Raw genomic sequence first — 16,425 nt, forward strand, 5'->3', positions numbered from 1 at the left:
CTAGTCCCAACCAGTAGCTCCTGAGAAAAATAAAAGTGATGCCCAGAGCCACCATTCATGCCTGTTCTCCCTCAAGAGTGTGCATTTGGCCCCTTGGGTTCCAGTGATGGCCTAGGTTAAGCCCTTGGGGCATCTGGTGCTCACATGGGCATCACAGGCTGGGCCTGGGGCTCTTCAATCTATACCTCTCAGTAGGGAAATAGAGGGAAATGAGGGTCCCTACCAGGTCGTATAATGCTTGGCCTCACCTCTAACAGGACCTTGGGGATGAGGTCTCCAGACTTGATCTCCCTGGCTGTGGTTCAACTGGCAAAGGGAGGTCTCTGGGTGTGGCTCTTTGAGGATAAGAAGATGCCCTAGACCTCCTCCTTTGAGGCCTCTCGGGTATCTGTGTGTTGGAGGGAGGAGTCCCCCCTAAGCCCTATAGACCCTCATCCAGGGCTCAGGAACACGCTCTCCCTGGGATACCAGGTCAAGTTCATCCAGGATGAGCACACTACTTTAATGTCACCAGAGAACCCTGTGGGAGATGAAGGGGGTAAGGGGAGACGTGGGTTCTCTTGGCTTGGGAGCACGGGGGTCACGGAGGAACCAGGTAAGAGAGGAGGAACAGACAGACCCTCCAGAGATGTTAGAGAGGCAAGGAATGGCTTGACCAGAAGAAACTGTCCCACCTTCCATGGGACAGATGAGTGGCGAGAAGATGAGCCCAAGTCAAGGCTGGCTTCCCAGGCCCCTCCAAATGACTCCCCCACTCTCCCAATCTTCCCCTGGTGTCCTCCTAGGGGCCTGAGTGCCAGTCTCCTGGGGCCAGTTGCCCTGGTGTCTGCTTAGAGTCTGGGAGTGGGCTGAAGGCAGAGGCCCTAGAGGGGCCAAGCCCACAAAGCAGGGGGCTCCCTCCCACTGTTGAGGGCAGGTCCATGGACGCACTGAGTGGTCTCCACAAGAATGACAGTGACCATCCCTGCCACACTCCACCCTGTGTTTGGCCCAAGGAGTCAAGAGATGTTCAGTGCCAGCAGACGGTGCCTTGGGCTCCCAGAGAAGTGTGGAGTGGCCAGTTCGCCTCAGTTGTAGAATACCTCATCCTCGTCTTCTGAGAGAGACCCACTGTCCACGGAGGGCAGGGAGCCATGCACGTGGGCCCCTCCACTGTCAGGCCCCTGAGCCCCAGGCAGCCTCTGCCGGTGTTGGTGGGTGGGGCTAGCGGGCTCCTCCTCCAGTGAAGGCCAGCCATCATCGAGAGTGAGGCCAGGGGAGCAGGCTAGGAGACTGTCGTCCTGTGAAGGGCCACTCAGGAGGCTGTCCTGAAGGTAGATGCTCTCCAGGTCTAGAATACCAAAAAGAGGGTACAGATGAGAGATGGAATCCCGCATCCTGGATCCTACCTCCTTGGGCGTGGGAGGACAGGCAAGGGGTGGAAGACCTGGTATGTCACTGCTAAGCTCTGTGACCCCAGGCAGGTCTCCGAATCTCTCTGAGCTCAGCTGTCTCCCCATGACAGGGAGTAGAGTAGCCAAGAGCAGGAAGTGATGAGCAGTGTGACTATGGGTGCTCCTTCTGGTCCTCTGTGCCCTCCCCTCCTGGCCATAGGGAGAATCAAGTGAGCTAAGTCAATGCACGCTTCACCAGGACCCAGGTTTGGGAAAGCAGACCCACAATGCACCTAGTGCCAACTCAAGCCACACCGCAGCCAGGCTTTCCTTTTGGCTTGGGGCACTCCCTGGGAATGTGTAGGCCAGAGCTGCCGCTCCCAGGTTACTGAGAAGGAAGCTAAGCCATGGAGAAGAGGGGACGGGGAGAGGAAGGAGCCCACCTGAGCGACCCAGGAGCCACCCTCAGTGCTCTTCCGCCCACCCTGCCTTGGTACAACCGGCCGTACCTTGGAGCTGGAAGGCACCCTGGGTACTGTCCTCCGGCTGCAGTTCTTCGTCATCCAGGGAGGACCAGGCACTCAGAGTGGCCTCCGTGATAGCAAACTGCTCAGCGACACCTGGCGGACAGCAAGATCGGGTTCGGTGAACCCATGGGTGGGAAAGGGGCACTCTATGCCTACACGGGCCTCCCTCTCTACCCAGGTGAGGAGGGACGCCACCTAGCGCCCGCCCCATCCGCCATCCCCCGTGCTCAGACCGAGCTTCACTCCAGCAGACCCCGCCCACCTATGGCCTCCCTCCCTGCACCCGCCCCGCTCACCCGCAGCAAAGCGGGCCTCCCGCAGCTCGTCAGGCAGACAGCAATAATGCTCGTCGTCTCCTGGGGACAGCTCCCAGCCTGACTGCTGGACGCTCCAGCCTTTCCATTCGATGAGATGGGCCACTCGGCCACGGGCCATGGCTGTGGGCTTTGTGATGTGGTCCTTGATGCTTTGTACCACCCCTGCGAGGAGGTCACAGATGGTTATCGGGTGACCAGGTCAGCAGAAACCCCATTTCAGGCCATCCCATGCTCTGTACCCCAACCACCCCTGATCTCTAAGCCTGTGCCTGTCAGTTTCCGGTAACCATGACCAGGGGGAGCTTTGCCTCACAAGTCCCACACCCTACCCCGTGCCCTCCCCAGCCTTGGCCCTACTTCACCTACATGTCTCACCCATTCGTATGTCCACCCCCCAACCTTCCCAATGTCTTATTGAATTTGAATCAGGTTTCCAAACCAGCCACCCCTTAGACTAGCTGAGGCCTTCAGTTCCTCTGGGACTCAGCACCCTCCACTCACGAACCGACAGTTCTGAGGGAGCTTCCCTGTGCTCCCTGCTCTGTGGAGTTAGACTCTGGGGTGGAGCACTCAGGGAATGCTCCCTGGAGGAAGTGGCCTGCAGTTGGGTTCTGAAGGTCTGCGGTGGTGGGAAGGAAGGGAGCCAGGCTGTTCCACAGGTGAGACGGGGTTGATGGCACAGAGGAGCTGGCATCACACCAGTACAACCAAGGATGACGCACAGGGACAAGAGGCTGGCAGCCCCCACAGGGACCAGACTGGGGCTGGAGAGTCAAGGTGACAGCCCTGTGTTGTCTACATAGCAGTGGAGAGCCCCAGCCAGACACGGACCAGGGGAGAGGGAAGTTTGGTATGTTATTTGGAAATAGCATCCTAATTGAAAGATTAAAGTTCAACGGTGGAGAAGGAAGGTAGGGGACAATTCAGGACCATTGCAGGGACCCAGCAAGAGGCAGGCCAGGGCTAGACAGAAGGAGAAGGACTTGGGGAGCGTAGGACCTGACTGGCTGAGTGTAGACAGTAATGAAGAGGAGGAGGCAGGAACCGCTCATCATCGCTAATGGAACCAGGGACAGATCTGGGCATCCCCAGGGTCCCTAAAGCCAGGCAGACACAAGGCCCCGGGGAATGCGAGTTCCAAGGACAGATAAGAAGTCCACAGGAATGAGGGACCAGGAGCATGGGAACAATGGAGATGAGAAGGAGGGGGAGACCTGCTCCCCCAATGGGGTGCTGGACTGCGGAGTTCACTGGAGAGACAGTATGTTTCTCAGATGCTTGGGGACAGGGCGAGGTGGATGGCAGGTGTAGCAAGTGGAGGGAGCTGCAGAGACAGGGGCAGAAGGAGGCGGCCGGGTCCTGTGGGAACCTGGAAGGACTGTTATGGGAGCCTGCAGTGTGAGAAGCTGTAGGAGGCGCTGGTGGGCTAAGCGGCCTGGTTGTTGGCTGAGAGCCATCTGCAGCCAAGTACAACTGCGTGGGTGTTCCACCCCACTTGCACGCCCTTCTCCTAGCCTCCTTGGCGTGTTGCTCCTGGCTTGTTCCCACACCTGCTTCAGAAAAACTATCACAGCTTTGGTGCGGCCTCATGCCCTCAAGGCGACACAGTCCTCCTCACGGACAACTGAGGACTTAAGTCCAGACCTGTGGTCTTCAAGTGCCATTGATCCTCAGGCGACCATGCTGCAGGGCTCCCAGTGGGTCGAGGCAGGGAGAGAGCCACAGCTATAACCAAGTCTCCATTGAGCAAAATCCTCAGCCTCCCCAACTGCCTTCACACCCCAGGGGCCAGCCCAAGAGCAATTCCCTGGGGGCACAGGCCCCACCTCAGGCTCTGCTTCTAGGGAACGAGACCCAAGGTGACGTGGGAGACCACGCAGTCAGACACCCAAAAGCTGCACCTCCCTCCTCCCTCTGAGGCATCCCCAGGGCCTGAAAACCCAGCAAGCCAACTCCTGAGAGAGGAACTGAGCCTGAAATCTGGCAATTAGAAAATATTAACCCAGCATGACTGTGACCCATTGCCTCCCCTCAACACACGTCCGGGGAGGGCTGGAAGGGACTGTGGGGACCTACCCACAAGGGATGAGGTGGCCAGGGCAGCCACACTGTAGTTGCTGGGGCAGGCTCTAGAGTCTGATATGTAGCCATTGGTGGTTTGGAAGCACCTCTGTAGAAAAAGAAGGGGTAGGAGGGAAGGGCAGTCAGCCAGAGGACATTGTCCCCCTGCCCCCTGCGGACCACTGTGGCCACCCACTCATCCGTGGATGGCAGCCAGGGACCAGGCAGAGAAAGACAGGGAGATCCCATCCATTCCCTGGGCTGGCCATACTGCAGGAGAGCAAGCACACTTACCTGCCACGGATCCCAACAGAAATCCAGTTGCTTGTCCTGAAGCAAGAGGAGAAAGGGGACCAGTCAGGACTGGGGACACTGTGACATGGCTAAGGCCTGAAGCCCCTGCAGGGTAGGGTGGCTCCACCTGAGAAATCAAGGTCTGCCCGCTGTCCCTTAGCACTAAAAACAGTGGGACACACTGGCCTTAGAAGGAGACGGTGATAGATCCGGCCTAGACCAGAGTATACTTTCATTATTTCCTGATACCTGGAGACTAGGGAGTTCAAAAACCAATGACCTAGCTGGTATGAAGGCTCACGCCTCTAATACCAGCACCAGGGAAGCAGAGGCAGGAGGATCTCTGTGAGTTCCAGGACAGCCAGCACAACATAGTGAAACCCTGTCTTAAAAAATGGAAAAACATCAAGAACAAAAAAAATCAAATAATCATAATAATAACATTAATGATGAAACAAAAAAATTAAAAACAGCATCTTAAGGCTGTAGAGATGGCTCAGTAGTTGAGAGCATGTGTTATTTTTCCATAGGACATGGGTTCAGGTCCCAGCACCCACAAGGCAGTTCACAACCATCTGTACCTCTAGTCCCAGGGGATTCACTGCCCTCTTCTGGCATCCACAGGTACTGCACACAAGCAGTGAACATAGACACATGAAGTCAAACACTCATACACGTAAATGAAAAATAAATAAATCTTAAAACAAACAAAGTAAACTGGTAGGTTCAAGCCACACCCCTGGACGAGTATGGAAAGTATGCACTAGGACCCCTCGCTACACCAGGACCCCTCGCTACACCAGGACCCCTCACTACACCTTCCTGATCTATGTGGAGAACCCCCCTACTTTTGCTCTTGAGTATCTGTTCCCAGCTGCTAAGCAGTCTAGACCGGCAGCGGAACTTACTGTCTGCAAGACTTGAGTTAATTTGGGCAGGAAGACCTCTGGGGTGGGATTATGTATTCTAAATAAGTCTGGCCCTGTTCCTGGTGCCCAGCCCAAGGCAGACCCTCATCCAGCTGAATGCCAAGCCCCTGGTGCCCTATTGCTCAGGGGGAAACTAGGGTTGGCAAGGAAGAAAGGAACTGAGAATGGCTTCTGCTTGCCTTAGGGACAAAAAAGAACAGCTGGAGGGAGGGTGAGGAACGGCCAGTTACCTTGCCACCATCATGGTCCGGAACAAGAGCAGGCGGATGCTGGCTGGAGGTCAGATCCTGATTCAGGAGGTCTGTGCCCTGGGGCCTGGGGCAGTCTTTCTGGGCACTTGTGAGCAGATCTGGAAATAAAGATGGGAGGAGAAATTTAAAAAAAAAAAAACCTACTTAATCATAGTAATAGGGTAGTAATAGAAATGAGGGGTTTGGACCAAAAAGGAGGAGATAAGCTATCCCTTTTATGTGTAAAGAAACTGGACAGCTGGGTGGTGGTGGCGCACATCTTTAATCCTAGCATTTGGGAGGCAGAGGCAGGTGGATCTCTGTGAGTATGAAGCCAGCCTGGTCTACAGAGCAAGTTTCATGACAGCCAGGCTACACAGAGAGATCCTGTCTCAAAAAATGCAAGGCTTCATCTCTAAGTTAATAATTGACATCAACGGATAAGTGTAAAGCTTCTGATTCCTCCTTTTCTCCTTCCTCCATCTTTGAGACAGAGGCTTTCTATGTAGCCCAGGCTATCTCTGAACTTCCTGCCCCAGCCTGGCAAGCAGGAGGCACTTAGAGATTTGTGCCAATGTGGCCGCTATTGTAATTATTTTTACTTTATGACTTTTTGAGACAGGGTCTCATCATGGAGCCCTGGCTTTCTATACAGACCAGGCTGGCCTCAAACTCACAGAGACCCTCCTGCCTCTGCCTCTTGAATTCACCACCACTCCCAGCCCAGCCCTCAAGGAGGCAGAGCGAGCAGGAGGATCTCTGTGAGTTTGAGGTCAGTTTGGTCTACAGAGCAAGTTCTGGGACAGCAAGGGCTACATAGAGAAACTGAGAAACCCTGTCTCAAAAAAATAAAAAGCCACAATGCTCGGCTATAAAGAAAAGAATTATCTGGGCGATGGTGGCGCACGCTTTTAATCCCAGCACTCAGGAGGCAGAGGCAGGTGGACCTCTGTGAGTTTGAGGCCAGCCTGATCGACAAGAGCTAGTTCCAGCACAGGCTCCAAAGCCACACAGAGAGAAACCCTGTCTCGAAAAACCAAAAAGAAAAAAAAAATTAATGTTTTTTTTACTCTTTTGTAATAGCACTTAGATTAATATACAAATACATACTGCAACTATACAAAATTTTTTTTACTTTGAGACTAGGTGTTTGTGTGAGTGTGTGTGTAAGAGAGTGAGAGAGAACATATACGTGTGTGTAGGTTAGAGGACAACCTTGGGAGATGTTCTTCAGGCACTATTACTTATCTCTTTATTCATGTACGCATTTATTTGTTTATTTATCTATCCATCCATCTCTTTGTTTTTGAGGCCAGGGCTCTCATTAGACTGGAAATGACCACGTAGGCCAGGCCACATGGCCAGGGATCCTCCAGCTGCCTCTGTGCCCCAGCGCTGGCACCGCATGTGCAGGCTACCATGCCTGGCCTCCTAATGTGGATTTGGGAATGAAATGTAGGCAGGTGCCCGACTGAAGGATCTCCCCAGCCCCAACTTCATCTATCTGATGGGCCGCAGCAGCCCCAGCTCCTGCCGCAATGCCCAGCACACAGCAGGATCTCATTGGGGGCTTCACAAAGGAGAAAAGTGAGGCGTTCAGACATCAACACGACAGGGACAAGCCACCGTTAGTGAGAACGGTGTTCTGTCAAACACTGGGTTCTGTCTCCAGCCACACTCCGCTCCAGACCCCAACAAGTCAGAGCAGAACGGGGTCCCAACAGAGGAAGCACCACAGAGCTCACACCACAGGCACAGGCAGCCCGGCTGGAGGGAGTACAAGCCTGCGTTCAAGGTGAAAGTTTCCAGCCAAATTACTTTCCGAAAGAGGCCAGAGGATCTGGGACCTGCCCCAAAGCTGGAACGCATGGGCCAAGGCAGGGAGCCTGGAACCAGGCTGTCTGGACATCATAGGAGAGGAAGGCAAGGTGACAGTCAATGTCCTATCCTGCCCCAAAGTGGCCCAGACATAAGGACAATGTGGGTTCTGAGAATGAGGGCTGCCCCTTGTGCTTGGACTCGACAGTCCACAGCACAGCCTCCTGCGTTCCAGTCTGCTGTGTGACCCCAAGTCAGTGTTGCTTTTCTCTGGGCTCCAGTACCCCCATCTCCAAAAAGGAGGGACTCAATGGCGGGGCAGGGGCCACATCCTTCAGTGGTCATGTAAGCCATTCCTCAGGTTTGTTTTTAATTTATTCGCTGCTTACATGGTTATCCATTTATCTGAATGATCTCCAGCTGGAGATCAAAACCAAGGCCTGGTGCATGCTGGGAAGCGTTCTCCCACTGAACCTCATTTATATCCTCAGCCGTCTTTTCACCGGGTCTATTTAAAAAATAACAAAATAAGTATTGAATAGAACAGAATGGAGATCATCAGGACCAGAGGCAGCCTGAGATTCATTCAGTCTTGTGTCATGGAGCGTGTGTTTGTGTGTGTGTGTGTGTGTGTGTGTGTGTGTGTGTGTATGAGAATTCGAACAGGGAAGAATTTTCTAGATATACACACTGGGTCAAAATGCAAAATGTATTTATTTCTTCCTACAGGTCTGCCTTAGTTACTTTTCTTTTTTTTTTTTTTTTTTTTCCGAGACAGGGTTTCTCTGTGGCTTTAGAACCTGTCCTAGAACTAGCTCTTGTAGACCAGGCTGGCCTCGAACTCACAGAAATCCACCTGCCTCTGCCTCCCGAGTGCTGGGATTAAAGGCGTGCGCCACCACCGCCCGGCCTTAGTTACTTTTCTATTGCAATGCTGAGATACCACGACTAAGGCAACTTGGCAGGCAGATATGGCACTGAAACTATGGCTGAGACTCACATCCTGATCCACGAACACAAAGCAGAGAGAGCTAACTGGGAGAGCAGGGGCTTTTGAGACATCAAAGCCCATCCCCAGTGACACACCTCCTCCAACAAGGCCACACCCCCAATCCTTCCCAAACAGCTCCACTAACTAGGGACCAAGGGTTCAAATATATGGGGGCCATGCTCATTCACCACAGGGTCCAAAAATATCCATTAAAAAGCTCGACCAGCAAGATGTCTCTGTGGTTTAAAGGTGCCTGATGCCAAGCCCACTGATCTGGCTTCCATCCCTGGGAGCCATTGGTGACGGGAGAGACCTGACTCCCAGTTGGTCTAAGACCATCACACATGTAACGTCATATGCACACTGCCACATACAAACACATAACAAGAAAGCATAAAAAAGAAAAAACTTAGGGGCTGGAGAAATGGCCTAGTATTGAAGAGAACTGGCTACTCTCCCAGAGGACCTGGGTTCAGTTCCCAGCACCCACATGGCAATTCACAACTGTCTCTAACTCCAGTTCCCATGGATCTCATGTCCTTCCCTGGCCTCTATGGGCACTAGAAATATACATGATGCAGGCATGAATTATTATGAGATAATTTTTTTCAAATTAATTTTTTTTTTAAGTTTGAAAGTTGTAACTAGGCATGGTGACGCATGCTTGTGATCCCAGCACTGGAGGCTGAGGCAGGAGGATCGGGAGTTGGAAGCCAGTCTGGAATATATGGTATGTTCCAAGTCAGTCTAGAATCCACAGCAACACACCAAGCACGCAATACACACCACAGACACACCACACACAGAGACACATACACACAGAGACACACCACACGTGCATACGCACTATAGACATACACACACCATACACACATACCATGCACACACACCATACACATACACACCACACGTGTACACACACACACACCCAAACAACAAAAAGTTAAGAGACACTTTGAGTGTTCTGGAGTTCTGCATGTCATGCAAAGTCAGAGTCCGTCTAGCTACAGGGTGGTGCTGGGTTCCTGGCTGGGTGCTGGGATGCTTCTGGACTCCCTGGACTGAAGCCCTGAGCCTTCCAGCTGCAGAACAGGGAGTGACAAGGATGAGCAGGAGAACCCAGGACAGCAGTGACACCAAATATTTGCTGGGGTGGTGGTGGGGCTGGTAGCCCCTGGCTCCAGCCCCTCCCGTTCCTGCCTGACTCCCATCCCACTTGGGACCCAGATGCCCCTACCAAAGTCCCCTCCCCCTGAAGATTTTAGTCCCATGATGTCATGGGCTGGTTGCCACAGAGACGTCAGGTAATGAACCAGCCCAGGGTGAAATCACAGGCTGCTCTTAGCCCAGCAGGGACCTGGCCACATCATGGCCTTGGTGACTGGAAAAACACACTGCCATGCAGGGTGGGGCAGAGGAAAACCCAGAGGACCTCTAATGCCTGCCTGCTTTCTTGGGTGTCTCTCCCAAGGGAGTTGTGTGGTGACACCCCCTCTCTTTCACAGTGTACACCCTACTCCTTTCCAGGGTACACCCTAACTCCTTTCCCCCCAAGGTCTGAGGCCCTTTCTTGGACCTGCTCCCTCACTCACCTCCTCAGGCTACGGGAGGGGCAGTCCTCTTGTTGCCATGGCAACCTGAAGACCATTTTGATCCTTCCAGGAAAGGGCGTCATCTAGAGATCCCCTCCATCCCTCTGCTTAGCAGAGATGTTTCCTGCCTTTTCTACCAAAGCTCCCAATGAGAATGTCAGCCTAACCACCCAGACAGTTCTCCATAATGTCTAGCCTAAACTCTTCACGCCGTGGCGCTCCCGCTACCAGCCTGGGTGAACCTGACGACCAGCCCCACGCCTCCCGTCCCCCAGACTCCTCTTATTTGCTTTAGAGCTGTCCGGAGCTTACAGCTATTCATTAGGGCCCCCTGTCCCAGCCCATTAGTCACTGTGGTTGCCACCTGCACCCGGAGTGTTTCTTAGGAGCGAGAGAATGAGCCTGCAGCCGCTTGGGAGGAGTGAAGAGGGCTCTTTCCCAGCAGCACCGAGAAGGCGAACAAGTGAGCAGCAGCCTGGGCGCAAAGCCCCTGGTGCCGCCTCCCTGGAAGCCAGCCTCCCCAAAGAGGCTCCGGGCACCTGCGGCAAATGGACGCGCCAGGTGGTCCCTCCCACTGTGATATGTCAGCTGCCCTTGGCGCTGTACAGAAGCAGTGTTGAGCTTAATCCTCTGGATCACAACCATGTGTTCCCCATGGACACCCCACTTCTCACCCGTGTGTGCGGAGCGCTACCGCAGGAGGCTACCGCTGTGCCGGGACTCCCTCTGAGGAGTTGCTCGCTCTGTCCCACAATTTGTCTTTCTGGAAAGTGGGACTCCTGTGTCCTGTTCCTGGGCTGGTGTTTGCCCTGGGGACCCTCTGAACCCTACAGAGGGAGACCAAAGACTGAGTCATTGGTGTCTCTGCCTGGTGAGTCCCTGCCAGGAGAGCAGGCCCCAGAATTTGGCAGAGGCCCATTCTCCAATGTCTTCCCGAACCACCTGGGCCAGGATGGTTGGCTGAGCTCAGAGGGATCCCTTTCCACCCCCAACCGAGGGCTTTCACCCACCCCAGCTCCTCATTTGCTCTGCCCTCCTGGGGCCCAGTCTACTCCAGTAGCACCAACGCCAGGCACACTGCCAGGTTGGCCTGAGCTGACGAGATGATTCTCTTGGGGGAGAAGCCTGGCCTGCAGGGATACATTGCCTGTTTATCAAGCGTGCGCTGCGGGTCAGGCACCATGGTGATTCCTCACCTAGGATTTCGCTTTGAACAAGCAGGTAGCAGCGTGCCCACCTGACAGATGAGAAAATTAAGCCTCGGAGAGTGTGCATGGCATATCCAAGGCACCAGGTAGTGAGTGGCAAGGATGAAGTGCAGACCTAGGGGCACTATGAGTAGTACTGATGATCTCCAGAAAGGGACCTGCAGTCATTATTTTCTGTGGTCTGTGTGTGTGTGCGCGTGCATTGCTTTCCCCCCACCAGACTTCTTTGAACACAAAACTGTGTCCCTCCCCTCAGACTGAACTTCATTGACTCTTTCCTAATTCTCCCACAGAGCTCATTGCAGTGTTGCTCCCAGCAGGGGCTCTGGCAGGGCACCTGCAGGACCTCAGCCTTCTAGACATAATCAGACATTTGATTCTGATGGCCAACATCTGCTCTCATAAGAACCAATACACTGGACACTAGAGACCCCTAGGGCAGGCCAGGAGGCTAGCTGACTAGCTGGAGGAGAGGCCTGTGATGGGGAGGGGTAGACAGAGAAGCTGTGGAGCCAGGAGGCATAGGTGGGCACAGAGGAACCCTGAGATAGAGAGGGGTAGATACTGACGCCCTGTGTGTCCCGGTGCCAGGAAAACCTAACCAGACGTGAGGCCTCTGAGCTATCCCAGAAATTGGTTCTAGACTTCTGGCCATGTGCCAACAGCTGTGGGGGAGAGCAAGGAGTCTGAAAAATCAAAGGGCAGGGGCTTCTTGCTCAGCACTGGGGCCCATAGACCTGAGTCATAGACGTGAGTCTGCTTCTCTGTGCTACCAGGTGGGGGACCTGAGTGAGGTCTCGCTCCACTCTGAACCCACTTCCCTCCCAGGTTCAAGGAGAACTAACTGGGTCAGGAGAGCCAAGACCTGGCTCAGCGTGGCTCAGGATAAGCAGCCAAAGAGTGGCAGCTTAAAAAAAGATGAACCAGCCGGGCGGTGGTGGCGCACGCCTGTAATCCCAGCACTCGGGAGGCAGAGGCAGGCGGATCTCTGTGAGTTCGAGACCAGCCTGGTCTACAGAGCTAATTCCAGGACAGGCTCCAAAACCACAGAGAAACCTTGTCTCGAAAAAACCAAAAAAAAAAAAAAAGATGAACCAGCCGGGCGGTGGTGGCACACGCCTTTAATCCCAGCACTTGGGAGGCAGAGGGAGGTGGACCTCTGTGAGTTCGCGGCCAGCCTGGTCTACCAAGAGAGTTTCAAGACAGCCAAGACTGTTACACAGAGAAACGCTGTCTCTAAACAAACAAACAAAAACAGATGAACCCCAGACTCTGGTTGTAGCTCAGCTGGTGGAGTGCTGGCTTAGCATGCATGAAATCCTGGGTTCAGTCCCTCAGCATCACATGCATGAAGTCTGGTGGTTCCGCCTATAATCCTAGCACTCAAGAAGTAGAGGAGAGGATCAGGAGTTCAAGGTCATCCTCAGGAATAGCAAGTCCAGGGTTAGCCTGGGCTACTGGAGATCCTATCTAAACAAACAAACAAACAAAAAGACAAACAGGGCAGACGCGAAACTCTAGCTTTTGGGAACTGGAAGCAGGAGGATGACCTTGAGTTCAATGCCAGCCAAGACTAGAATAAGAGCCTGTCTCAAAAATAAATAAGTAACCAGGACAGGCTCCAAAAAGCTACAGAGAAACCCTGTTTCGAACAACCAAAAAAATAAATAAGTAAATAAAAGTTGAAGAAATTGAAATAGACAATAAATACAAAGTAGCTCTGAGATGCAGTGTGTGCGGCCAGTATCCCCCTGCCCTCAACACAAATGCCTGGCACCTACTGCTTCCTCGGAGGCAGGAGGAGTCCCTATCCCACCAAGATGTCTGCAGCAAAGCTGATACACCAGCTCCACGCAAGAAATGGCTATTGAGTGTTGATGGTGACTGGACCGTGGGGAGGGGTCTTTGCACTAAGACCCTCTCCCATCCAGTCCTATGCTCCCACCTTAATACGATTCCCTCTCAACTTGAGACCACACAGTTGGGAACAGTGGAGCAGGGACTGCAGGCTGGAGACTCCTGATCACCCAGCCCAGTGGCAGAAGCTAACTGCTGGGTAGGGTGAATCTCTCAGGTGTAGCCTGGACCTGGAGTAGGGGGAACTGGGTAGCCCCAGTTGGTTGCAGGCTCCAGGCTCTGTGAGATATCAAAGCTCATGACCCCTGACCTCCACTTCAGGCTCTGAACATGGCCCATGCAAACCCTTAGCAAACGGGGACAGTGGTCAACCACTGGTCCAGGGTGCAGAGGTAGGGACTCAGGAGCCCAGCGAAACCTGAAGTGATATCACCACAAGGCTGAGGGAGCCCAGCGAAACCTGAAGTGATATCACCACAAGGCTGAGGGAGCCCAGCAAAACCTGAAGTGATATCACCACAAGGCTGAGGGTGCTGAGGCTAAGGACCTGCCCCTGGAGTGAGAGAATCTCCAGCCCTGCCTTTATTGTTTCTGGGTTTATGGCCCTGGGAAACTCACTGTGTAGACCAGGCTGGCCTTGAACTCACAGAGATCTACCAGCCTCTGCATCCTGAGTGCTGGTATTAAAGGCAGGCGCCACCACTGCCCAGCTCATACCTCTCACTTCTAAGTTGCTGGAGTGCATGTTGAGACTGTCAGGCTCTGTCATCTCAGGATGGGGAGAGGGTTAGAAAATGCAGCCTGATCTGGGGGTGGCACTCAGGACGCAAGAGGAAAGGTCGGAGAGTCAGTCAGTGTGACCTCAACTGCCCTGGCAGGGGAGTCGTGGAGGAAGCATGGGAAATAGAGGACCCAGGTCTCAGCCTCACAGTGTGACCTTGGCAGGCATCCCCGCTGTCTAGTCTCTATCCTGTACTCTGTGGACCCTGGGCTCACCAGACAGTGCACTCAGGGCCGGGACCCCACAGCTGCGGAGCGAAGGGCTGGAGAAGGAACCTAGTCACCAAGGAAACACCCAGATACTTAACTCCTGGAACTGCCTCCATGGGTCTCCAGGGTTTCTGGGAACGGCTCACACCTTTTCTTACCCTCTGCTTCAGAGGCCAGGTGCATGCTGGGCTCATAGGACCACAGTGACTGACACCCAGCAGGTAGCCCTGTGACCATCAATCAGCTTGAACCAACTTGATACAGGACCCCACTGCTGACACCTTCCAGGGACACCCTAAGTCAGTTCCCTGAATACTTTTCCTTGAACTAGGAGCAGAACTCCATCAGAGTCCAGAGGATGGATTTTTCAACATTCCCCAGACCAAGATCCCCTCGAGGGCCTGCCCAGCCCCACTCCAAGGCCAGTTGACCCTTCTCTGCCTGAAGTGGCCAGTGGAATCGTCAAAGACCTTGGGTAAGGAGCCCTGGTCTCTAGGCTCTTACTCCCAGCCCAACCCTGCTCCCACGGAGGGTAAGAGTCCTAAGGGGGGTGGGGCCAATGACCCAACCTTTTATTGGGGGGAGGGTTGTTTTGACACAAGGTCTCAGGAGTATAGCCCAGATTGGCCACGAACCGTCTATGCTGGCCTTGAACTCTTGATCTTATACCTCCTGAGTGCTGAGATTACAGGCATGCCCTGACACCTCCCAAACTCTTCTAAAATATTACTCCAACGACAGGTATGCCCATCCCCCAGCCTCCATGAAAGACCCTACGCCCCCCATTCACAGTCAGGTGCCCCACCCCTTCCAGCAGATGAGGGACAGTCACTCCCATTCCCTGGAATCACCTTGGGGATGACCAAGGTACCAGGTCAGAGACAAAGGCCCAGGGGTTACTGGGAACATCAGCTGTCCTCTGTCCTCTCCTGTCCCCTGAGCAGGGATGGGGGTGGGGATGGAGTTAGGGATGAGGGTGGGGTAAAGCCAACCTCGATAACCTGTTCATCCCTGCTGACCCCTTCCTGCCAGGGGCTTTCTAGGGTTGAAGACGGAGGCACCGGGAGGGAAAGGGACCCCGGGCTAGGAAGGCCAAGGAGCGAGGTCTGCCTGTCTTCCTCGAGCTCAGTGGCCCATAAGAGGACCAGAAAGAACCGGAAGCCATCCTCCCCTCCCAGGCACATTGCGGGAGGCGTGTGTCTGCAGAAGAAAGCATGGCACCGGGACCTTGCTTCATGCCACCTGCCGGGTGCCGAGTGGGGCGTGGGGTACCGAGACCTCCGCCGGCTCTGCAAGCTGCCCGCCCTCCTCCTGAGCCCTGTCCCAATGGAGCACCGCGTCCCCTGGGGTGCGGCTGGTCCGTGAAGGGCGGACACCCACCCTAGGCTTCCCCGGGGCCGCGCGCTGGTGCTCCCGCCCCTCGCCGCGTCCCGGGCCGCCGGGTCCTCACCTCGCGACACGCAGGAGCCCATCACGGAGCGGCGGGGCCGGGCCACTGCGCCCGGGGTGCGGCGGGCGGCCGCGCGCTCATGTCTCCGCGGGCCGGGGCTGCTCGGCTCGGCCTCCGCTAGCGCCTGGGTCGTCGTCCCCGCTGCCGCGTCCCAATTGCCTCGCGCCGCGCCCGCAGCTGCCAGGACCCGGCGACGCCGCGGCGGGCGGGGGAGACCCAGGGAGCGCAGAGGGCGGAGGGCGGTGCTGGAGTGCGCCCCGCCCCCTCCGTGCCCGTGCACCTGTTGTCGCAGCCCGGGGTAACCTGGACTCAGCCCTGTGAGAAAAGACTTTGGGCCTCACTTCTGAGTAGCACCTGCTGTCTGGAGTTCAAGGTCAGGGGAGAGGGCTGGGAGAGGGGAATTCTGCAAGGAGGAGTCTCATCCCAGTAAGCACACTGAGAAGGGTCGAGACTTTATTTACTGTGTGTGTGCGCGCTCGCGCCTGCGTGCATGTGTGTGTATGTTCCACAGCACGAGTATGGAGTTCAAATGACACTTGGAGGAGTCTATTTCCGTCCACTATGTGGGTCCCAGGGATCAAACTCGGGTGGTCAGACTTCCTGCACAGTGCCTTTAACTACTGAGCCATCTCCCTAGCCCCTAGATCAGGGTTTGTTGACAGTCACCTGCTTGCTCATAGGAGGATGCTGGCCCAGGGTGAGAGTTCTGAGGGAGAGCCAGGACACACTAGTGGCCTCCTGGCTGGATAGAGGTCTCACGCAGGAAGATAAGACTTCCTCCCAGGGCT

At 54.6% G+C, this 16,425-nt stretch overlaps 1 protein-coding gene across 1 annotated transcript; it reads right to left on the reverse strand.

Moving 5' to 3' along the window:
- Nucleotides 1–32: 32 nt before the first annotated feature.
- Fam131c (family with sequence similarity 131 member C) lies at nucleotides 33–15,835 on the reverse strand. The gene is made up of 7 exons (XM_041652769.1): nucleotides 15,638–15,835; nucleotides 5,732–5,850; nucleotides 4,573–4,608; nucleotides 4,294–4,387; nucleotides 2,197–2,379; nucleotides 1,883–1,993; nucleotides 33–1,330 (listed from the first exon to the last, which is right to left on the reverse strand). Exons 1-7 carry the CDS (start codon nucleotides 15,657–15,659, stop codon nucleotides 1,068–1,070), a joined length of 828 nt encoding a protein of 275 aa, XP_041508703.1. The 5' UTR covers nucleotides 15,660–15,835; the 3' UTR covers nucleotides 33–1,067.
- Nucleotides 15,836–16,425: the final 590 nt, after the last annotated feature.

This window comes from Microtus oregoni, unplaced genomic scaffold (genome assembly GCF_018167655.1).
Source record: "Microtus oregoni isolate MIOR12 unplaced genomic scaffold, Mior012 000005F_ref0000423, whole genome shotgun sequence".
In the NCBI taxonomy this organism is placed as follows: Eukaryota; Metazoa; Chordata; class Mammalia; order Rodentia; family Cricetidae; genus Microtus; species Microtus oregoni.

Bases quoted from the DNA above. Each gene is read 5' to 3' on its own strand.
- Fam131c (XM_041652769.1), bottom strand. From the start codon at position 15,659: ATGGGCTCCTGCGTGTCGCGAG. The intron at 5,851-15,637 runs GTGAGGACCCGG...CTTTATTTCCAG, and splicing joins GGGCTCCTGCGTGTCGCGAG to ATCTGCTCACAAGTGCCCAG. The intron at 1,994-2,196 runs GTGAGCGGGGCG...GCTGTCCGCCAG, and splicing joins GGAGGCCCGCTTTGCTGCGG to GTGTCGCTGAGCAGTTTGCT.